This window comes from Crassostrea angulata, chromosome 7, assembly GCF_025612915.1.
Source record: "Crassostrea angulata isolate pt1a10 chromosome 7, ASM2561291v2, whole genome shotgun sequence".
NCBI lineage: Eukaryota > Metazoa > Mollusca > Bivalvia > Ostreida > Ostreidae > Magallana > Magallana angulata.
In genome coordinates, this window is record NC_069117.1 from 3,086,694 (window position 1) to 3,111,696 (window position 25,003).

The 25,003-nt window shown below is 36.7% G+C and overlaps 1 protein-coding gene across 1 annotated transcript; it reads right to left on the reverse strand.

The window, feature by feature from the left end:
• Positions 1 to 1,080: 1,080 nt before the first annotated feature.
• LOC128156435 (la-related protein 1B-like) lies at positions 1,081 to 24,288 on the reverse strand. The gene is made up of 20 exons (XM_052818582.1): positions 23,290 to 24,288; positions 17,762 to 17,838; positions 17,571 to 17,624; positions 17,213 to 17,387; positions 16,703 to 16,807; positions 11,495 to 11,653; positions 11,114 to 11,279; positions 10,611 to 10,755; positions 10,144 to 10,342; positions 9,681 to 9,847; positions 9,358 to 9,479; positions 8,700 to 8,907; positions 8,396 to 8,519; positions 8,104 to 8,297; positions 7,642 to 7,763; positions 5,951 to 6,102; positions 5,706 to 5,850; positions 5,019 to 5,128; positions 4,776 to 4,900; positions 1,081 to 4,511 (listed from the first exon to the last, which is right to left on the reverse strand). Exons 1-20 carry the CDS (start codon positions 23,672 to 23,674, stop codon positions 3,687 to 3,689), a joined length of 3,759 nt encoding a protein of 1,252 aa, XP_052674542.1. The 5' UTR covers positions 23,675 to 24,288; the 3' UTR covers positions 1,081 to 3,686.
• Between the last annotated feature and the right edge of the window lie 715 nt (positions 24,289 to 25,003).

Below are 25,003 nucleotides of genomic sequence, written 5' to 3' on the forward strand. Positions count from 1 at the left end.
GCTGCCCCCCCCCCCCCCCCAAACACTCTGGCCGTTAACTGCAGCATTTGGTCATAAAATATAACATACTCAGCCTGGCTCCAGTATTACCCCACCCCCCACTCTTTTCACTACCTCATTTCTAAGTTTGATAGTGCCTCATTTATTTAAATCAATTTTTTTTTGCCTTTATAATTCTTAGAAAAATTAATGCCACGATAGTTTTTGTATAAATCTTCAAGAAATGAAATGATTTTTCCACAATGGCAAATTCAGGGTTTTGTCAATATAAAAAAAAACCCATTATTAATAACCAATTTTTCTTAATAGAAATGCATGCGAATTGTTCCTCCTATACCAATATCTACATATAGATGTTTATATCTGTATGGACATTTATGCATATTACATTTTTGTGTTCTTCACTGCCTCAAAGCAAAGTGTTGTCATTATATCAATTGTGCAAAATATCACAATTTTGTCATCTAGCAAATGTGCCATTGTTTAAGTAAGAAACGACTCGAAATAAAGTTTATTGTATATTGTTTTATATTTGTTGAAATTTATTTTACCTCCATAATGTGAATGGAGAACTGAGGAGGACCACGTTTGATTGTTATTATCTACATGTTGACACCGTTATGCAAGATTGTCTTGTTATTTCATCAAACTCGTTGTTCTAAATTCGAAGCCTCAAGAGAGCTGAATTATGTTTATAAAAGTATTATGCACTTATTGCTCGAGATTGAAGCAAGTATGAAGATTTCTTTCCAAGAAAAATCATATTTCACTATGTTTATAAACTGATAAAATTTCAGATTAATGCTTACAGATCTGTATATGCATGGTAAGAAAATTCATGAGGTTTCCCAAGGAGTTGGGTACCGGTAATATGAAGAATATGACAATAACAAGGAAAGAGACCTTTAATTGCCGTGACCTGCAATTGTCAAAAAAAAAACCCACTGTTACACAGAATGTTTAAATAGCGGAATAATAATTCAGTATAAATAGCAGTCCATTCTTCCATTGCTTGCATTATGAATTGTGGTACCTGTACATGTATTCCAAATTCTGAAGAACAAATAAATTGAAGACTAATTGAAGTTTTTTTGGGACGATTTTTTTTAATTTCTTTTTTTTTTTTTTAAATAGTGTCTACTAACTATGAAAATAATAGTCATAAGCAACAAAACATACAGTATGGACAATTTATGCTGGCTACTAACCCATCCATCAATGTTATGAGAACTGTACAATGTCTTCAAGCACCTATGTCACAAAATCACAATTGCAATTTGCTCAGATTTGCCATTAGTTTCTGTTTAATCTTTAAATATTTGAACAACCTTGATTTATACAGAAAACTGTGATAACTAAAGGTTACTTTTGAATTAGAAAAATAAATTGGAAAATGTAGATACACCATAAGGAAAATAAAAGAGAAAACCAAATCCCCAATTTCTATATAATCAAAATGGATGATACAATTGTGATACGCCTGACCATTATTATGATTCATACTGCACAATACAATGAGATTATCCTATCATTCTTTACATTTCTGAAGACTAGTTACAAAATCACATCAAGTATTTCTTGGTTTTTTCACTCGACAGAATCAAATTGCATAATAATTGTATGTACAAAAGTTATGTACCTTGGTCAATTTCCCAAATTTACACATGATTTTAACATGTCATAATATCAGCAATGTTAACGTGCAATCATTTCATTAAACAGTAAAAGGTTAAAATCCAATTACAACAAAAAGGAATGGCTAAAAACACTATACAAATTCAACAAACAAGTACATTTTCATTTAGCAATGTAATTTATATAAATGGTACATAGAATCTACATTCTGTATCTGCAATGTGGTTATTTTACTTTTCTTCTTTTTTTACACGAAGAATTAAATATCAGTGAACACAATTATATAGAAATAATGAGGAAGCTATCATATCATAACCAGGGACATATTAAATAACTATTTACATAACAAACAGAAAAAAAATTCTCCTTTACTTTTTTTTTTTTTTACTTTTTCCTTTTTAATTTTTTTTCTCTTCAAAAAATACATTTAAATGCAAAAAAAGTCACATTACACACGAGAAAGAAACAGCAATGTAAAGTTACTTAACAATATATATATAAAGTGATAAGCTCTTGCAACATTATACAATACACACATCACTTCAATCCCACAAATACACAATAATCAAGCCCAATATTTGGTTACAAGTTTTTCCACCAAAGCAATTGAACATTCTTGATATATGGGCATGCTGCTTCAAAAATACATCAAAATATAAAAAATAATTTTTGATAATGGAATTCTTCATTATAAGCACTAGTCAGAAGTACAAAAAGTTACTTCATACATTCATTCACATTTTCCCCTTATACTGCCCTTAGTTTTGCAGCAATTTAAAATGAATAAATAAACACAGAAATTTTAACTTATCAAAAATTTTACCCATATTCTAAATAATGAAGTGCTTGTTGAAGCTGATGCTATTTTGTATTAACCAAACTTAAGGCTAGCTCGATTAAAGATTAATATCCTCTGCAGGTACGAGTGTGTCGTAACCACACACTGCATGATCTGCAAGCTCTTACACTGCTTGTTTCTCAACTCCTGTTACACCCCTCTCTACAAATTAGACAAATTTCTACATCTACCAAGACAAACGCCAACCGAACAGTTACCATTTCTCAAGTTTGACCTTGACCTTTGAAAGGAAATGGACAAAACTAGGACAAACATGTCCATCATCTTCAACACAAGGACTATGACATCAATGTGGGTATATATGTGATAATATGTACAAAAGGAATACATATTTACTTCATCATTACACTCCTGCTACTGAGTCTTCCAAACCACTATGTGGATTACATCACTAATTCATTCAGTTGCCTGAATATTCTAAGAGGTCTGTTTATTGTTTTAAGTTGACACGTTTTTATGTGTGTGTGTTGTGTGTGTGTAATATATTTATTTGATTGACAGCAAAATCAATTACAAAACCTGATATCTGTGATTTCAGTGTGTAGACTTGTAATTTTTGAAGCCTGAATGAGATGAATAACTTACACACCATGCCAACTGAAAGAGCTAAATGGGTAGTGTATTAATGTCACACAGAGAACAATGTTATTGCATAGCTTGAATTCAGTCCTAAAGAGCCAAAATTCCTCTCTAGATAGATTAATCGGGTTCCTACCCGATAAACATTATAGCACTTCAACCATAATGGACTATGTTAATCAGCAATGGATGGTGAATGGTACAATTATGGCAAGGAAGTACTTACATCCACTTTGAGATAACATATCTAGAGATGAGTGTTTGATATATATTTTATATTTGTTAAAAAAAGAAAAACAACCAGCAATTTGTGCCACATTGGTGCACTTTGATGAGAAATTTAAAAAGGTGCAAAAGCTACAACTATTTTTTAACAACAACAGACTGTATAAATGCTAATAAAAGAATGCCTTTGTAACAAAAATATCAACAATGATTAAAAACAATGAATTCCATAACAATTTTTTTTTCTTTGCAGAGCATCTAGTTGAATATGTGAAGCCCATTAGCACTATATAAGTGGGACAGGCTTGTAAAGCTGATACTGCTTCTTGAGTCAAATACTTAAATGGTGAGAATGATTTGAAAAGAAGTCTTGCCAAAAAAATTGAAATCAAGAGGTTTGCTTTTCACCGGCCTGAGTGTTCGTCTCACTGCTCTTCTCTGTAGAGGGGGTGTCTTTAGCTTGGTTTTGAGCTGGCCGTGGGCTCTTCGGTTGAGATGACTTGGATTCTGGTTTTGAGGTCTTGGTTTGAGAAGTCGGTTGAGCATCTGCTGACTTTGTGGTTTTACTGTTTGCCTGCGGTTTCTGTGTCGAGGCTGGTTTTGAATTCTGGTTGGAGTTGTGTTTCGGGCCTGGTGAAGGCGACGATTTGGCCGTTTTATCCGTCCTCCCCTGACCTGACTTTGGTCGGTTCTCCTGTTTCACACTGCCCGGTTTAGGGTGTTCCTTTTTTGAATTACTGTCTGGTTTTGACTGGTCTTTCTTGGCTGTTACTTCTGCCTTAGACTGATCTGTTTTGGCAGAAAGCTTTGACTGTTCACTTTTCTCCTTGTTTTGTATTGATTTGGAGGAGTCGGTTTTATCGTCTTTTTTCACAGACTCGCTTTTTTCCTGCTTTGCCTGCGATGGTTTGCCTTGGTTGGAAGACTGAGCTGACTCTGGGCGGGGTTTCCTGTCCTGGTGCCCGGTGTACGGTCGGTAGTCCCGCCTTCCTGGGCCACCGTATCGCGACTTCTGTACAGACTGGGAATCAGACACTGTCCTTTCCCGGCGCGTCTCCTTGGCTTTCTGCTGTTGCTGTTTTACAGTGGGGTTGGCTTTGGCACTTTTGGAGCCAGATGCGTGGCGCTCCCTCTGGGAACCAGACAAGTGGCGCTCCCTGTTGCTGGAGGTACTGGTGTGTCTCTGTCGACCGCCGTCCTGGTCAGCAAACATCTACAGAGGGCAAAGGTCAGTAAAACATATAGCTTATGTATACAGGTAGATAAAGCACTGGTCCAAGAATATCAATCCCCAAGACAAGTATAGCAATAATAAATGCTTCTAAGAAAGAACGCTTTATTCTAGTCACCTTAAAACTCCTCTTTTCAATCAATTTATAATCTCCCCACCATGACTTGCCCTATGAAATTTTTTTTTCTCTCAGTCTTGCTTTGAGCACTAGGTATATTTAATTCTTAATATATTGTAATATTGTACCTCTACACGAAAATCTTCTAGGCGTTTGTATTTGGACAACCACTGGCGTACTTTGGGATCAACATCCACCTGTCTTCTGGAATACTTCAAGAATGCCCAGAATTTCTCCAGACCATACAGCTGACCTGCAAGATTAATTTTCAATCACCATCAAAAATAGAATCACATTAAGAGACAGATTCTAATTGTGCATAAATTGTCCATTACAGTCATAGTAAAATCAAGCTCCTGTATTAAACATACCATTTTCATAGTCTCGTATAGTTTCTTCTTGGAAGTCTTTGTACAAATCTGGCCTAAACCTCTTCTCTAACCCGTAACTATAAAACCGAAATAGGCACTCAAGGCCATACCTACAAAACAAAGCATCAAGATCTGGTATTTCAGTAGCTAACATTTATTTTGATCACAGTAAAAAGTGTAATCTGCATTGCTATATCCTTACAGGCATTCAACAGAAGCAGCTAGTAGCCATATATCTGAATATAAGCCAGGTGAATCACAGAACACATATACAATAACATACCTGTACACTGGTGTGCAACATACCTGTAACCAGGTGAGCACAACTCACCTGTGCACAGGTGTATAACATAACATATTTGTATTCATCTGTTTAGCAAAGCATAACATACATGTACCTGTACATAGGTGTGTAACATGACATGTTTGTGCAAAGATATAACATAACATACCTGTACCCAGGTGATCACATAACACATCTGTACACAGGTGTATAACATAATATACATGTATTCAGCTGTTTAGCAAAGCATAACATTCATGACCTGTATACAAGTGTATAACATAACATGACATGCTTGTGCAGAGATGTAACATAACACACCTGTACCCAGGTGAGAACATAACATACCTATGCACAGGTGTATAAAATAACAGAACTATGCACAGGTGTGTAATATAACATACCTGTAGCCAGCAGCTGCATCTTCTACAGCGTACTGATGAAACTCTGTGTACATCTTCTTATTGAAATGTTGTCGTAGGAAAAAGGACCAAAATCGAAACATGGTGTTCATCTCAGGGGAGAGACCAGGACCAAGCTTTTTACGATCTGTAACGTTTCATAATTGATTAGAAAACTACCACGAAACCTACTTTGGAAAGTATGGAAAAGCATATTCTTTGCAAAACAGAACGACTCCTATACATACCTTTCAAACATTTGGAATGATATTTATGGTACACATGCCACACGAATCCATTATCTTGCAGAAGTTCATGTGAAGGATGGTGGAAGTTAGGAAATGCATGTGGTGTACTTCCATAGCTGCCGAAAGCTGTTGATATTTGACTTTCTGTAGGGCTGGGAGTAAACAAATGGATAGTTTATATCTCAACATGTAAGAACAATGCAAATTGTTTCCACAATCTGAACGATTCTATCAACAATATTTGTCAAAAGTATCCAGAGTTTGGACAAGTTTAGCGACCAATGACCTTGTCATGTGTAGGGGTCTACAGCAGATGTCAGACATAATGTTTTGTGTATAATACGCACTCGTGTATAATACGCACCCCCAAAGTTGACCAAAAAAATGGCAAAAAACGGCAGGTCATATGTATAACACACACCCAAAAAAATGGCGAAATCAACGGCCGCTATTTCCCCCAATACTATCAATGTTTCATGATAATTTTATAATCCATGCATAATTTCTTTAATTTTATAATTCATGCGTAATTTCTTTAATTTTGTGATCGGAAAATAGTACAGACGATGAAAAATGACAGCCGCCATTTTTCCAAATAACTATCGATGTTTAATGATAATTTTATAACCCAAGCGCAATTACTGTAATTTCCTGATCGGATCCAAGCAATATTAGAGTCAAAGTTCTTACAATTTTACTTAAAAAGGACGGTATGATTTACATTGGCAGTATCAAATATCATTTGACACTTCGTAAAGAGTTTCTTATATACAACAGCGGGGAAGTTGAAGATCATCATACGCAGAGAAGAACAGCAACCCAACTTAATGCTTAAAAGTAATAATGTTTGCAGATATAAACCAAAACAACATCAAAAGAAATGATTTAATTGATTAGTTATAGTCAAACCCTTTGATTGTTGATAAATAAACATTGTGAAGAAACATATGTATGTCGTATATCGTCATTATTAAGTCGTTCAAATGATCAATGTATTTTTAGCAGTGTCGATGTAAAGCAATAACATTTAACTGCATAACTGGACATGAAGTTATCAAGTTTAATAAAATCAGAATAATCGCTAATCTTCATGCACTTGAAAACACCCTGTGAAGTCCGACACAAGACAGGTGCATGCTTCTGACACCGGAAATTGTTAAACAAACATTGACCACGCGCCGAGTCAACAGGTGATTGCTTACGTAATGGCGAATACACTGACGATATTTGAACTTGTTAGATGCAAGAAATAGTGTTGAGAGAGGATAAATATTTCAATACATGCAGTAAATTGAGTATACACTCATACAACTTGCATAATACGCTATATATCGACAGTCACTACTCCCCTGGTATCAAGAATCACGGTTTGAAAAAATGGGGTAAAATTTTAGTCCTATGTACAACACGCAGCCCTCACTTTTGACCAAACTTTGGCTGAAAAAAAGTGTGTGTTATACACGCGACATTACGGTAGAGTGTTTTTGAAAAATCACCTGATAAAGCTTGTCCATGGTAGACATTTTGAGATCTTGACTGACTGACAGTGAGATGTACTTGATAACTAGACTTTGATAGACAAACACATACACCCGAAACACAAGAATAACGAGATGCTTTTAGATACTGCCTTTTGGATAACTCATAGAGATATGCGAGATGTTTGATATTTATATTTAAGACAAACTTACCTCTGAGACATTGAGTTGTTTCGAGATCGAGACGGGCGATGCTCCCTGGCGTCCATCACCCATCCCACGTGGCTCTCGACTGGAGGGTTACTGCTGTGCCTGGTTTTTTTCTTTCTGGGAGTCTGGAAAACAACATCACAGCTCTTATCATTTAGAGCTCTACAGGTACACACTGCAGTACAGATGTCTATACAAAGGGCGATACAGTAGTAGTCCTTTCAATGTCATACAACATATAACACATTTGTAATACATATTGGTAAGGAACAACCTCTTCACACACGAACACAAACTGTAGAAAAATTTAGAAACATACAGTGTATATGTGGCCTAATGAAAGACGTACAAAAATACCGAACAATATATATGGATTTAAAAGCCTAAAGTCTATATAAATTGAACTCGTTTACAGCTACATTTACTTATAGAATACTGCTATTTAATTCTATGTGGCGTTTTTACCTGTGGATCTGGGGGGTGACTAGAGTCCTTCATGACAGGGTAGAACCGGGGAGTCTGATCGTCAGTCTTACTGCGGGGGGTGCGGGGCCCCATGTCTCGTCTGCCCGGGGTAATGGGCACATTGGCTGGCAGTGACTGAGCGAGAATTGCACCATTGGCATCACTGAGGGGTGGTGTCGGTACTTTTTTGGCAGCTGAAACAAAGCAGACAAATGTCATGTTATCCTGTTGATGGGGAATGTCACCTGAGAGTGTAATTACAGGTACAGAGGTGTACGGGTAACAAACTTACTTGACTGTAAGGAGACTGGAGGGGGTGGGGGCACCTGTTGGTGTGGGGTAGAGACACTGGGGGTAATACTTTGAAATTCTTCCTGAGTTATTACATTGACTGTCCGAAACTGACCAAAATCCATCTGCAAAAAATACAGGTACATTTCACTTTGACGTGTATTGCACAAATCATCAGATTAAAATTGAGATAGTTAGATATTCATTATATTCTTTTTATTAGCTCTACTAACATTAATTTTAGAAAACCCTAATGAGATAACCTAATCCTGAGACTTGGTACACTGACTGATGGTGACACTTACGTCTAATGTTTCGTGTAGGTCCTGCTCGTAATAGAAGAGGCCATCATTGATGACCTTGGTCATATTAGAGGTCATCTTAGCTCTGCTGATGTGATCCCCAGTCCTGTCCCCCTGGGGGTGCTTCTTGAAGGCAGGAGGTGTCTGGGTCACAATCAGGATCTTATTGACATCCTGGTCTGTGATCTCGTAGTCTGAGTCTTCATCAGACCTGTACAGACCAAACACAGAGACCAATTAAATTCTCGTGCAGACAAACAGAAACATTAAACATTGAAGATTTGTATACTTTTTTTTCAACTTATCAAATCAACTTATTATAATAAACAATCACAAAAGAAATCAAAAGTCTTTCATACCTTATTTTGTTTTTACTAAACTTGTATCTCATTTTTCAACAACACAATACACAATCACAATGATGAGAAGCAACAAAATTGTCCTCTACTGGTATATTCTCTAAATGACTTTGTCCATGATGTAATACAGTTAAAATATTGCAATAAAACAGTATGGGAGATAACTCTCAGAAAAGCATATCATTAAGAGAACATTGCAATATAAGTTTAAGGGAGATAACTCTCAGATAAGACTATCATTTAGCAAACATTGTGATATATAAATGCAACTTGAAGGAAGATAACTCTGAGACAAGCCTTACCATTCAGAGAACTGATTTCTGCGTCCTACTTCCAGTCCATCCATTTCTTCATCAAACATAAAATCCAGCTCCTCTTTCTCATCTTCCTTTGAAATAGACACATCTCCTTCTGCTTCCTTCTCCTGTGACATTGGTTAAAATGTAATATATTCAGTCATGGTTTGTTTTAGGCTATTGATAATCAATTCTTTTCTTGATGTGACTCTAAGATGCATTACAACAACAAAATGTAACCTTAAAACCAGACAGTTCATGTCATGTCAGAGAAGCATTCAAAATCTAGTTGAAAATGAAATAAAAAAAATTTTAAAACAGACCCGTACCTCTTTCTTTTTGGCCAATCGGACCTTGCGTTTGACCTCCATCCACTCTCCGTGGAGCTCCGGAGCGCTGGAAGAGAGGACCGAGTGACCCACCGGGTCGTACTTTGTCAGGTCGTCCATCAGGTAACCCATCCCATTCCTGTTACTCATTTCCTCGTGGAAATCTTCTACAAAACAATCAGAGAATCAGAAATCGAGCTGCTATTACATCAAGCTGCTATTACATCAAGCTGCTATTACATCGAGCTGCTATTACATCAAGCTGCTATTACATCCAAGCTGCTATTACATCTGTATTGTATGTCAGGGCATACATCAAACAGCAACAATCAACATCTTCACAAATTCTTTTAGGAAGACACAAAACTTCTTTGCGAAAAAAGATATATACATTTACTCAACTGGTGTTTTGTTTATGAAAAGTATAACAATTGAACTAATGACTACTGAGCTATAGACCCACCGGTATCGTGAGAAATGCCACTATCGTCGGGGTGGAATGTGTAAGCCTTGCCGGGGACGAACTCCGGGACATCAGCATGGAGTTTAGAGGAGATACTCAGCCCCACTGACCCCTGTAGGGGCCATTTGGTAGGGTCCTCTTTCCCTCGAACTTTCAAATTGTCAGCCGACATCTCCAATGTTTCACTTTCTTTCAAAGCCTATCAAAATTAAAATTCAAAACTCTAACTTTGAAGAAGTAACAGAAATCTTGAAGTAAAGATTTGTTCACGAACTTTCAATGGTAATGAAAATACTGTTAACTCTCTATATTTACAAATTACTTCACAAAATACAAAATCTAATGATTTTGTTTGATGTGTGTAAAAGAAGAGAGAAAGAGACGGTAACGATAGTGAGCAAGATAGAGAGAGAGAGAGAGAGAGAGAGAGAGAGAGAGAGAAAGAGGGAGGGAGGCACACTCCTGACCTGTATAATCAGGTTTACGTCCTGTGTCAGGGCCTGAACACGGTGGAAGCTGGCAATGAGACTGATGGGAATCCATCCATCCGTGTCCATTCTACGTCTCAGGAAAAAGTCACGCTGTAAATTCTCATCACTGAAATAGTACTCACTGAAAAACAAAACAAATCTTCAGCTCCAGTTTCTTAAAGATAAATTTTCTGTTCAGTGGCATTTTATTTTCATATGACAGAGGTAAAAATAATTGCGGTGCAGTTAGAAAAATTAGGGCAAATCAAAATTAAATGTTAATTTTGCATTTATTTACCATCCTGGGTCAGTCTTTTCACACATAAGGTGCAAAATAGTAATTTGAGCACTGTAAGGTGCAACAAAGTTATTTTATATTGAAATGTGTATAAAATATGCTTTAAATATCATTGTTGGCAAGTCTGTTTGTTAATCAGAAGAGACTTGAGATGAGCCTACATTTGTTTTTGTTAATCAGAAGAGACTTGAGATAAGCCTACATTTGTTTCCTGACAAACTCCTTCAGTGTTGTTTCATCAGTAGTGTAAGGATTGTTGAAGTACACCGTTCCGAAACCTGAGGGAGAGAGACCGCCTGCCGTGGGACTCGCAGCAGCTGGGTCAGTATAAAACTGCTCCCCATCATACGAGTACTTGAAGTCTTGTCCTGAAAAAATTACAATTAAATACTGATCAATTTTCACCCTCAACACAAGTTGGACATAAATAGTTTACCTATATGGATCTATATTTTGGACATATTGTATGGTGAATGTTTTTTACAGTGGGGTTTTACATAATGCCAGATTTTTTACAAGCCTCTCTGAATTAGATATTACAATCATAGTCAGTTCACACTAAGGAGATTTCTCAGTACTTTACCTGTGAGGTTTTCCACAGTCTGATCCATGCCTCTTCCTCTACCTCCTCTGCCTCTTCCTCTACCCCGGCCCCTGCCTCGAAATCCGTATCCACGGAAACCTCTTCCCTCCCTCGGGCTAGGGGGTCTCATGTCATCTCTCCAATTTTTGCTGTCAGAACCTAAGAGTAAAAAAATTACATTTAAGAAAGCCATGAAAATAAGTCGGTTGCATACTGTATTTTCCCGACGATAAGTCGGTATTTTTTTCCTCTGAAGCAGAGCACTCGACTTATCGTCTTGATCGACTTGTCTAAGGCTTGAGGTCAGAAAATTGTGAAAAAAAATATTAAAAATCTTGGTTTTAATCATCTTGAGCTGGCTGTGTTATTGAAAATTACGTTGTTGAATTCAATGTTCATCTTTAATTATTATCATTTTCACTCATCTGTTAACACTAGAATACATATTAATAACAGTTATTGAACAATGGTGTATTTTTTTAATCAATTAAAAGTTTTACCGTTCCGTTTTTATAAACACATTGTCACATGATTCCATATATCACTATAGTGGGAAGATAATATTGCGCAGTAAAATTGAAACCAAACTTGGATGGAAAAAAATATTGCAGTAGGTCTGGGGAATGTTTTAAAGTTTTATTATTTTATTAGTAAAGAGTTGTTAGTGGAAAGTATAAATAAGAAATATTTTATGGTCAAAATCAATCTTAAAATACATAATCAGCAATTATCAACTCTATTGTTTATACGGTAGACTGATCCCGGTTGTGTTAATAATCTTGCTAAGACTGACATCTATTATGTCTATACGGCAATTTCACTCACTGTGTACATAAAGAGTACCGTTATTAGAGTGAATATAGTTCATTAATTAATTATTGTCCAATTCTTTGATTATTGTTAAATAAAAAATTTATGAAACGTATGTATGTCGTATATCGTCATTATCATGTCGTACAAATGATCAATCTATTCTAACAGTGTCTCTTTAAAATAATAGCGTGTAACTGTATTACTGGATATAAAGTAAACAAGTTTCATCAAATCATAGTAATTGCTAAGCTTTCTGCACTTGAGATCGCCCTTTGAAGTCTGACACGAGACAGGTGCATGCCTCTGACACCGGAAATTGTTAAACAAACATTGACCACGCGCCGAGTCAACAGGTGGCTGGTTACGTAATGGCGAATACACTAGCGATGGTCAGAGTGGGTGATTATTTTAATGCACGGGAATAAAATATTTCTGTCAAGTAAGTTTAATTTTGCATAACACGCGATATCGGGAATTGTTTACAATGCAAGCGACTTTGTAGATGTTGTCGGTATTTGAAAATATGATGCATAAGTATAAAGAGTAATTGTTTAAATGTTAATCATTAATAACAATTGGTAGCAATATCGGGGACATCGTGGCATCATACTGATAATGTTACTGCAGTTTTATACACCATTTTGAAGCGATAAGTTCGACGTGTCGTCTGAATCGACGTATCGTAGGATTTTGTTAAAATTTTGGCTAAAAATGAGCAATTCGACGAGTCGTCTGCATCGACGAGTCGTCGGGAAAATACGGTAATTGTTTTCAACATATTATTCTTTATTTGAATGTCAATGAAATATTTAAGCAAGTAGATCTTTATTCTTTATTATTCTTTATTCAACATCAGTTAAATTCACTTGTTTACATTTCTTTCAATTCAATATCATATTTATAGCAGATAAACCATTGCTTTTGCCACTGATTTTTATCATTATTGCCATCATTTTATATCATAAACATTGTTTTTGTGCTGATGATTTATCTCTAATTACCACAAAAATCCCCCAATTAATAACATTCGACCACACTGATCTCTTAAAACCTAAGCCTCGAATAAAAAAGATAAGATAATTGAATAGAACTTGTAAAAAACATCGTCAACGACCGTTCCTCATTGCCTGGTCTAACAATGTCACGGAGCAAGGTGTCCGCTGATGATCGCTCGTCTCTGGGCCTGACGACAGCCACTCAGGCTTGTAACTCCTCACACACCTGTCGGCCTACCTGAGATTTTGGATCGAGGATGTCTTGTCATGATGTAACATTGAAATTATCCATCAACTGGCACCAAATTCTAGTTTCCTTCAATTTAGTCAGACATTCTTAGATCCAAAATATCAAACAGTGGCCATATGGTACATAATCTTCACATACATAGCTTTGCTTCTTATGAGCAAAACTCACACATACAACAATCAAGGACATTCAAACACTTAAATCCTGTTTATGACCAAATTAATCGAATTCCAGCACAAGGGATTGTCAGAAATAAGCAGATAGCAGCATAGATTGCATCGAGACAGCTGAACAGAGAGAACACCAGTGACCTGCAGTAAGGACTGCCTGTCAAACACTGGCCTGGGGCACCGACTCATCAAATCTGTCCCTGGGTTCCAATGAATATACACCAGACAGCAGTGTGTATTTACTCCATACAGTCCCTGTGACAGTGGGCATATACACCAGAAAGCAGTGTGTATTCAGTCCATAGTCCCTGTGACAGTGGGCATATACACCAGACAGCGGTGTGTATATATTCCTTACAGTCCCTGTGACAGTGGGCATAAACACCAGAAAGCAGTGTGTATTCAGTCCATAGTCCCTGTGACAGTGGGCATATACACCAGACAGCGGTGTGTATTTATTCCTTACAGTCCCTGTGACAGTGGGCATAAACACCAGAAAGCAGTGTGTATTCAGTCCATAGTCCCTGTGACAGTGGGCATATACACCAGACAGCGGTGTGTATTTATTCCATAGAGTCCCTGTGACAGTGGGCATAAACACCAGAAAGCAGTGTGTATTCAGTCCATAGTCCCTGTGACAGTGGGCATATACACCAGACAGCGGTGTGTATTTATCTTTACAGTCCCTGTGACAGTGGGCATAAACACCAGAAAGCAGTGTGTATTCAGTCCATAGTCCCTGTAACAGTGGGCATATACACCAGACAGCGGTGTGTATTTATTCCATAGAGTCCCTGTGACAGTGGGCATAAACACCAGAAAGCAGTGTGTATTCAGTCCATAGTCCCTGTGACAGTGGGCATATACACCAGACAGCGGTGTATTTATTCCTTACAGTCCCTGTGACAGTGGGCATAAACACCAGAAAGCAGTGTGTATTCAGTCCATAGTCCCTGTAACAGTGGGCATATACACCAGACAGCGGTGTGTATTTATTCCATAGAGTCCCTGTGACAGTGGGCATAAACACCAGAAAGCAGTGTGTATTCAGTCCATAGTCCCTGTGAGAGTGGGCATATACACCAGACAGCAGTGTGTATTCAGTCCATAGTCCCTGTGACAGTGGGCATAAACACCAGACAGCAGTGTGTATTCAGTCCATAGTCCCTGTGACAGTGGGCATAAACACCGGACAGCAGTGTGTATTCAGTCCATAGTCCCTGTGAGAGTGGGCATATACCCCAGACAGCAGTGTGTATTCAGTCCATAGTCCCTGTGAGAGTGGGCATATACACCAGACAACAGTGTGTATTCAGTCCATAGTCCCTGTGACAGTGGGCATAAACACCAGACAGCAGTGTGTATTCAGTCCATAGTCCCTGTGAGAGTGGGCATATACACCAGACAACAGTGTGTATTCAGTCCATAGTCCCTGTGACAGTGGGCATATACACCAGACAGCAGTGTGTATTCAGTCCATAGTCCCTGTGAGAGTGGGCATATACACCAGACAGAAGTTTGCATTTGCAAATTGTTCATTTTTTATTTTTTTTGACCAAACTTGTTACTAATTTCAATTCATATTATGGATTTCTGCCTGCCTTCATTCAACAAATTCAACCACAACAGGAGTGAACAACTGAGTTTTTTTTAACAATTCTTATTTTGTAAATCTAAGCACTTAAACAATTCAAAGAACCCGGACAGGCTTGTACCTGGATAGACATTAGCAATCATCTGTTTTATCAACATTAACTAGAGTTATAGTGTATAAAAGGCTTACTAAACCTTACACCAAAGACTTCAACATGACCCTGTCAATCAACTGAATCAAGGTCCTGGATTGGGTGTTAAAATTGACATTTATCTACTTGTCTCGTGTATATTTTGTCTGGCACATGTGCTGGTTACCCGGTTAACTTTGGTCTTTTAACACATATCTTGTCTACTAACACAATAATTCAGTTAAGGTGATTGATCCAAGTTTTTTCCCTTTGAGAATAGGGAAAATGAAAATGGTTGCTAAAGATCCCTTGTGCACCCTAGGAATGCATATACTAAGTATACTTACAATACTTTATTAGGATTTAAACTAAAATTTGAATTTTTCCTCCATCTTATACTTCTACCTTGGAATGCTTGAGCAACTAACCTTCCACCTTTGTGATTATATGTGCATGTATAATTGGTAATTATCTCTAGCACTTGTTAAATCATCATAGACCTTATTTCCTATCCATATGATCTTGACATTGGAAACCTTTTCTGTTTATAAATGAGTCTTTTTTCTTGAAGCTTCAATCATCCACTAAATAACCATGCTACATTCGAGCAGGAACTTTTATAGAACACTATTAACACCTGCTATGTATAATATACATTACAACAATACTCCCAATACTATAAACTATGTTCATTCATTTTCTGCTCTAAAAAACAATCTTTAGAAATAAGCTTGTTTTGCACTGGGTCACCTTTATAAAATTGTTTGCCCTGTCTAGAGTCAGTGTTATAACTTTGGATCAATAGGACAGAAATTTCAGATTGTTAATAAGAATATCTCTAGTCAGATAATTTTTTTACCACTTGATCTGGGGAACATTAACAATGTGGCCAAGTTAGGTAATTTTCTCAATTACACACTGGTCTGGTGAATAAAAGATCACATTCTAGCTTAAATTTTTAGGACAATATATAAAGGACTAAATGGACTAGCCAACCTTAACAGGATTACATCCTATCCTATATTTACAGGATCACTTCCTCGTTCACATTTACAGGATCACATCCTGTTCAACATTTACAGGATCATGTCCTTTCCTACATTTACAGGATCATGTCCTTTCCTACATTTACAGGATCATGTCCTTTCCTACATTTACAGGATCACGTCCTGTCCTACATTTACAGGATCACATCCTTTCCTACATTTACAGGATCACAGACTAGTTCACGTTTATAGGACTATATCCACACTGACCTTTGTCCTCTTTCCCTCCTCGCCTCGACTCCCTGGGATTTGCCCGGCCGTGGCTACGACTCCTCTTGGTTTCTATGTTTAATGGCACCCACTTCTGTTTTGAGGCTACAATGAAGATATTCAATTTAAAAAAATTACACACGGCTTTTCTTCACCATAACAAGGGATATTATCACAATATAAGATCCTATTTCCATTACAGTAAAAATATCCAGTCTACCTAAATAGTTTTCCTTTTTTTCCAAAACAGTTTTTGATCAGAATCCTTGTCTATCAAGGTTTAGAAAAGCTTTTGATTAAATAAAAAAACAACAATTCTACAATTCATCTCTCAAAAACTGCTAAAAAATTGACCAAATATATCGACACACACCAAGAGATCCATGTTGACATTGTTGAAAGTCTCGAGACCAACATGAAAAAGAATCTCTAGGATTTAGCATACACTGCTGGGACCCCTTCTAACTTGCAATTCAAATACTGCACTATTTTCCCTGCAATAATACTTACATATTCGGCTTTTCCTCTTCGGCTGCTGATGCGAATCCTCCCCACCAGAGTGAACCTCCTTGTTCTCCTTAGAGGAGTCGTCTCCTCCTGAATCGGATGAAGCCTGCTGCTGCTGGGCGTTTGTCTGCTGCTGATTGGTCGATTTCATGGTTGGGGTTTTCTTTGGGACCAACACCTTAAAAGATGTCATAAAAGATATGAAATAATAAGCTGTAAAAGGAATGTCTTTGCAAATTATAGATTTCATCGTTCTTTAAATCCTGACATAAGAAGTGTCACCAACAGACTTACCTCTGATCTATTTCTAAAAATTTATTATTCAGGTATACATATATATAAATATATAAAAAAGCTTTACCTCTGTCACCTCAGCCAGAGCTGGCCAGTTTTCATCACTCAGGGGAGCTGATGGCTGTAAGAACAATACATCTCAATGTTATACATTGCTTCATCTTCAACATATCAACAATTTTAAATAAATTGAAATAAGTTTTCAGCAGTGTTATCACTTTAATTTTTTTTATTTCCAAATTTTTTTTTCAGGGTTACCTTTTCGACTGGTTTTTCCTGAACTACTTCAGCATCTGGCTTTACGACTGGTTTCTGTTTTGCTACTTCAACTGGTTCTATAAAAATAATAAAATAAGTTAAATAATTTTGCCCCCCAAAAAGTTTTCAAACAAAAATGGGTTAATTTCACAACAACAAAAATCAATCATATAGTTTTGCGAATAAACATTAAACAAATGTTATCCTTAAGGTACTCTCGTTTTCCCCACTATTTTGAAATTAGATTTGTAGAGTTCATCGTCATTTTAAAATGAAGTAGGAAAAGCCCAGATAAAGTTGTCACCCTTTTAATTGATGCCTCTGTATCAATTTAATCCATCTTGCTGTCACATGACATTCTGCAGTGACTAACTTCTTAGAAGATCATAAACATCTTCAACAATTGACCATTTTTTTTTCCTATCCCTAAACTAGATTAATTATGCTTTAATTAATGATGTTCATTTAAATAAAATTCCCCCTTATAAAATGAAACTAATTATTGATGTGGTTATTTTCCCCAGACAAATTTGCAAATTCATGAGACAAACTGAAAGTTGAGTTTTATTTTTGTATGGAGAATACAACTTTTTACTCAATCTACTGAGAGCAGCCTGTGACTCCCAGGTAACCTTATGCTAAAGCTGGATTAATTTTTTTTTTTTAGAAATAGACATTGCAAAATCAAGCCTCAGGATTTTCTATTCTCTAATAAAGAAATGCATTTCATAAAGCACAATGCACTTCTTTCTGTGACCATCCCCAAATCCTGCAGTGATTTACAAAGTTTAACTCCTCACTAATCAGCAAGCATGCGTGGAGGCGTTAGGCATTGATTCCTAAGACAGTGATGTCAAGTCTTCAACTTAGTATTAAGATTAAATGCTGTCTGTCTAGCAGAACGAAAAGATGAAACTTCACACAGAAGAACTTTTACTACAAAGCACGAGAGCTAGCTATTCACTGGCAATCACTGCACATTAATTCTGTTCTCAATTGAACATTAATACCAGCTCCATACATTAGCTGTGTTGCCTGTAAAATGTCAAAATTTCTGCAACATATGGTAGTTATCAGTCATGAAATGAGGACTGTAAATTTTTGTCATTATACATCAGTTCAGTTAAAACAAAATATGGAGTGCAGACTTTTGTCATGAAGTGAAATCTGAGCTAAGAAATGGAGTACGTGTGAGGTAAGAACTTACACCTGACTGCCGAGTCTCCGATCCTGAAGAGTGTTTAATATATTTTAAAGTTATCAGGACCCATGACTTGCTACACCTGTCATGTTCTCGTAGATAAATGTCAGTCATTATCTATTTACAGGTAACACATGTGTCTTAATGGGGACAAAATTCAACATCTACATTACTTCTCATCCTAACATTCAATGATCCCACCCCCAGACATTGACAGGTCGGTGACTATCTGTATCTCCCCCTTAGCTGATCACATTTTCTTGCTGTACAGATGAAGTGCAGCTGATCTTACAACTATCCTTTACATTGATTTTGGAAGATTTGTTTGATAAACTGAAACCAGCCATCAATCAATAAAATCACTTAATCTATCTCTTACAATAATTGAATATCAATATCATATTTTCGAGAATTATAAAGCAAACTTCTCGACTTCAAGAAGGCCATCTCATTTCTGGGATGACGAATTCCATATTCTATCAACAGTTTAATAAATGTAACACAACACAATCGAAGTTCTAATGACCTTCAACAAATGACCCAGATTTCATCCATCACTTCCACAGAAGGTCAAGAAAGCCACAGAGACTACCACTTTATTATCAAAACCGATTTGGTTTGACTTTTCCTATAGCGTCACGATCATTTCTGTCAGCTACGTCATGCATAAATTATACACGCCGCCGGTGTGAAAACTATATGATTGGTTAACTCCTATTTTTAGGCCGAGTTATCAGTATACGCTTATGCAATGCCAGAACTGAATGATTTCTCAGAACAGTTTATTTCCCCCCAATTTTATTCATTCAAAATCGACTATCCCGTATGTTTAAATTCTGTGCTAAACAAACTCTCTCTCTCTCTCTCTCTCTCTCTCTCTCTCTCTCTCTCTCTCTCTCTGTGTGGGTAAACGGGCGTTAAACCATAGCCTCAAGCTACGGTCCAGAGTACGGCGTTATAAAAAATATAATATTTAAAAGTTGCATGTGCTAAGCGTTCATTTCATGTAAATACCGTAAATGTATAATGCACATGTATTACCTACTAACTTGCCAGTCAAAGTGATAGGTATGAATTCCTCGATTTCTACACCTTTCGATCGGCAATCGACAGTCAATAAAAGTATTGAACGATGGTGTGAAAGAACGAGACGGAAGTGGAGAGTGCAAGGAGGTTTGTACATGTGCGTCTTCATTAGGCAAGTGTCCGATTCGTTTCTCTTCTGTTGCCCTATCACTTTCGGTGTAAATATATATACTAAAATATCCACAAACCATTTACTGCAGATTTCTTTATTTTACCTGTCTCTGAACCCCCCAATCACCTGCTCCATACATGAACACTGGTTTGTTTATATACATAAAAAATACAGTTCTTGATCCGCTTTCCGAGTACGGTTAAAGGTTGTTTAATAGGAGAAAGTTTGGGGCGGGTAAAGCTACAATTATTAACAGTAGTAAACTAAATGAAGAATTATTTAAATGGATTATTTGCACAAAATGTGGTATGGTATGATGTAAATATTTTTAAAAAATAGTGTTATTTTTATACGCGGCAATTTATTGCCGTAAAGTTTTTTTGTACATGTAAGTATTGTATGCACTGTCGCTTTATATTTTCTAACCCAAAATTTATACACAGAGCTACAGCTATATATGTTATGTACCGTATGTATTGTTTTATCACAAGTGTACACTTTCGAAAAATAGCCCAATTTCGACAGTCACGAGTACCCATGTGAATTTTTCATTCTCTGATATGTTGTTGTTCTGTCCGTGCATAATTTAGTCTTAGTTAACCAGCAGCCAATCAGCGATAAGCTGAATCCACCAATAAAAAAAGTTGTGGTTAAGGTGCGGGTATTGTTTATGTATGACGTAGCTGAAAAAGTTGAACGCGACGCGATCGGAAAAGTCAAACCAAATCGGTTTTAGTAATAAACCTGTCTCCTTCTCTACTCCTTCATGGTGACAGTTAGTAGGCAAAATCTTATGAAAAAACTGATCAGCAGCTTCATCTTCTCCGAGACTTCATGACAGTGGGCACGGTAACTAATTACATGTTGTCCTTTGATAATGCCACTAATATTCACGACCATTTCTAATCATTAGGTAGACTGCAAGTTTGGATACAAATCATAAGGTTATTCAAACCAATTAAAATCAAATGTGGTAACAACTCATTAATACTGTGTGATTCACATTACGTCATAAAAAATGCATGAATGTTTTTTGCTCAGATATCTGTATTTCTCGTTGTGTAGCCCATTTACGGAGACTATTGAATATATAAAAGCACACTATCTGATATGCACATTGCTTGTACTGCTGGTTTTCACTCTCTACAAGGAAGTCTGCATTGTGTTTATTAAATGATTATTTTCAGCATGTGTATCTTATCACACAAAATATGACAAGAAAAAGTCCCTGGATCTGGTTCTAGTATATCAGAGATCTCAACTCAGGAGGATTCTACAGGCTGATCATATGGGGATTTGAACAGGTATCCTTACAATGATTGGTCAGCCGGTCTGCTGCTTGAGCTTGTTTTAAGTATGAATGAGTGTGCACTAATTCCCTCTAGTCTTTCATTGTCTAGGCTACATTCACTTTTAACTAACTCCCTACAGATAAAAGTCAAACAACAATCGGTAATCAGCTTTCAACATGTGCAGATTTACTTCATGAAAATTTGTTAGTTGTGACATGATCATCTGCCTTGAGGAAAAAACTAAATATACAATTTCAGATTGTCATCAAGTTCTCCATTTCTGCTGACCAGGCACCTGTTAGTATGTCTATGTACAGAATTGTACTAAAGTAAAGTTTAAGGGCAGGACAAATATCATTTGCTGTAGACAGAAGACAAAAGATTTTTATACAAAACATGTGTCAACTGCTTGTCCATTTTCACACCAATTCTATCAGAAAATCTGCTCAGTTTATTACCATCTGAAATATTGAGCAATCTTAACAAGTGTCTTTAGTCCTCTTATTATTGCAAGATTTTTACATGTTTTTTCTCCTTCAAACATTTTTTGTCAATGTTCACTACTTTGTGGGCATTTCACAGCACAGTTTTTCAGTCTAATCTGACACATCATACAATGGAGGGTTACAGTCAGCCTGTCACACTGAGGAATGCACCATTTACTGAGAGCAAGTCATAGCTAATCAAACAATCCCTCTATAGTGCAATGTAGTTCCATTCAATTGGTGCTAGAACAAACTTTCAAGTGAAAACTTTGTACATACTCTTACTATAAATAAAGTCTCCCAAGTCTTGATGGAAGTTTACAGATTTTTTTGTTTTGTTTTTGTTTTGATATTTAAATGTCACTAAAAATAAATGTGTCCCAAATAGTTTCTTTTCTGACCAATGGAGAGAGAGAAAATAAATGATTGAGAGAAATCTATGGGTTATATATATAAAAATAGACAATGTACATGTAAATCAATAAGTGCATTGCATCTTCCTCTGCACATCCAGACACTTAATGATACAGTACAGAGTCCTTACAATCACATACAATATTGGGATGATAATACAAAACATCCTTCCATTCAAATAAAATTTGCAGCATTGTGATGCACATTCAGGGTACATGACATGTACATGTTATCAAGGAGTTAATGACAAAAAACCACACATTTCCTGGATGTTATAAAAAACAACAACATATTTTTCTTTACAAGGCTTAAAAAAAAAAGTTGTGTGTTTAGGGTAACCCGACCTAACCTACAAAAATGCCCCGATCCTACCATTTTTAGATGTCTGTTTTTTATCTAATTGTGAAATCTATATTATTTCTATTCAAAAAATCTGTTTTTAAATATGGCACAAACAAACATTCTTAGGATTCATGCAGAAAAAAATATGTAAAAAAATCCCTACCTACCTAATTTTTTCATCAGTCTTACCCTAAACACACAATTTTTTTATAGGCCCAACATACACCCCCCCCCCCAAAAAAAAATAATTTTACTAACCAGGGTTGTCTCTAAGACCCAGGGGCGGGGAATTTCTCCACATATAATGACAAAATTACCCAGCTATTATTGTTGCATTTCAATCACAATCTAACTATAAGCTATACCACCAGAACCCCCTTCTACTTAGTCTTTTATTCCTTCTACTTCAATATTTACAGACAACCCTGCTGACACAGGAACCTTATGCAGATATCAACTTCCAAGTAATTGCCCAAAATTTTCAAATCTAATCATGCAGAAAATGATGTTGAGGTGAATGTGTTTCTTTCTAATCAACTGGTGTAAGCCTGAAATCAAGCTTATCATAAACAAGACTTTGTATTTCATCACCGTACCTGGTTTGACCACTGGGGCTTTGGCAACAGGTGCTGGAGAGGTTGGGGCAGCTGACTGTGCTGAGCCCTTCTTTCCTTTATTCCAAGGGTTAGTCTTGGGCAGTGGGGCCTCCACATAAGTCTTATTGTCAAACTTTTTCACTACAGGTTCCTTGGGTTCCTTCTCTCCCTTTTCTGGCTTAGCATCCCCATCCTCTTTTGGAGGGGCAACTGCTGGGGGAGGGTCCTTTGCTTTATCAGCAGGTTCTGGGGGTACAACTTCTTTTTTCTTCCAAGGGTTTGGTCTCTCCAGCTCTGGATTACTGCTTTGACGAGTGACAGTGTTTTTATCAGAGTGAAAACTCTCATTTGAACTGGAAGCACTACTTACACTTACAGCCGCCATATTTCTAAGGCACAAAGCTGTTTCACCAGATGGTAAAGTTTTTTAACAGCTATGTCTTCTTTGAACGAAAAATTCGTCGTTTACTTGTCGAAATTATTACACATTAATTGCATTTTTATTCTTTTGATCGCCTGTAATGGTCAACAACACTTCGTTACTGTAGGTCAGAAATAGTAAACAAACCAAGAATGTCACGTTAGTACAGAGCCTCGCTTTGACATTCGCTAATGCAATCTTTCTCTTCGACCCAATATCATATGTGGTGTTACTATTTCCTTTTCCTGTGCATTGATTTTTTCGCTTACAAACAGTGACTCCCTCTCACTTGATACTATACTGTGTTCCTCAAATGTCACAAAATAAAGTCTTTTAATTATTTCCAAATCAGAAACACTGAAGCCACGTTGTCTTCATATGGTGGTCTGCAACTCAGACTTTCCAGGTTGTTGGTTGAAAACTTGAAATTTATTCAACTCCGAGGAACAAAAACACGTCTGACGAGATATCCTTTGCTGTAATTCACAGTATAACAGAATGTCAATGAATTAACTTGCTGACGTACATGGCAAGAGAAACCCAGCTTTTTCTACAAGCACATGTCGCCATTTACACAAGTGAAAGGGAAGCGCATGCGTCAGGTCGAACGGAAACAGCCGTGGGAATAAAAAGTGGAGGATCTTGAAATACACTAGAGATAAAACACCCACTTTTTTCTTTTCCCCTCTTTTCAGCCAGTGTGTCAATGTATGAAGATATAAAATTCTTTACCCTGACTTTGTTTGCTTGTTAGAATTTTATCTGCGCGGATCCAGAATATCTTTCCAAGGGATACGCCCCCGGGGGGGGGGGTCTGATGTTCGGGGTTTTTTTTGGGGGGGGGGGGGGGGATATCATAATTTGAATTTTAAAAAAATTGATTTTGCAGGGGTCACCTAACCCTCCCGCTAGATTCAAGCATTTTGTGATATTAAAAAAATAAATAAGGTTAAAGTGAACTTTTTGCACCCAATGTTTGATATATATAGAGAGTTATCTGTTCTTGATACAATGAGGAAACCGGGGGGGGGGGGCTTGATCGTGTAACATTTTATTTCCTCTCAAAAAATACCTTCGTATCATATTTTTTTCATTACATTTCGTTAATTCCATTGGTCATGCATTAATGATTTCGAATTAATTCAGTTACGTTTTTCATGATTCGTTTTTATTTTATTGTTTGCTTAATTAAAAAAGATTCATGCTATAATAAAGCTTAATTTTATCTTAAATTATCTTATCTTAACCTTATCTTATCCCCGTTACCTACCCTAAATTAACGTTCCTTTTAAT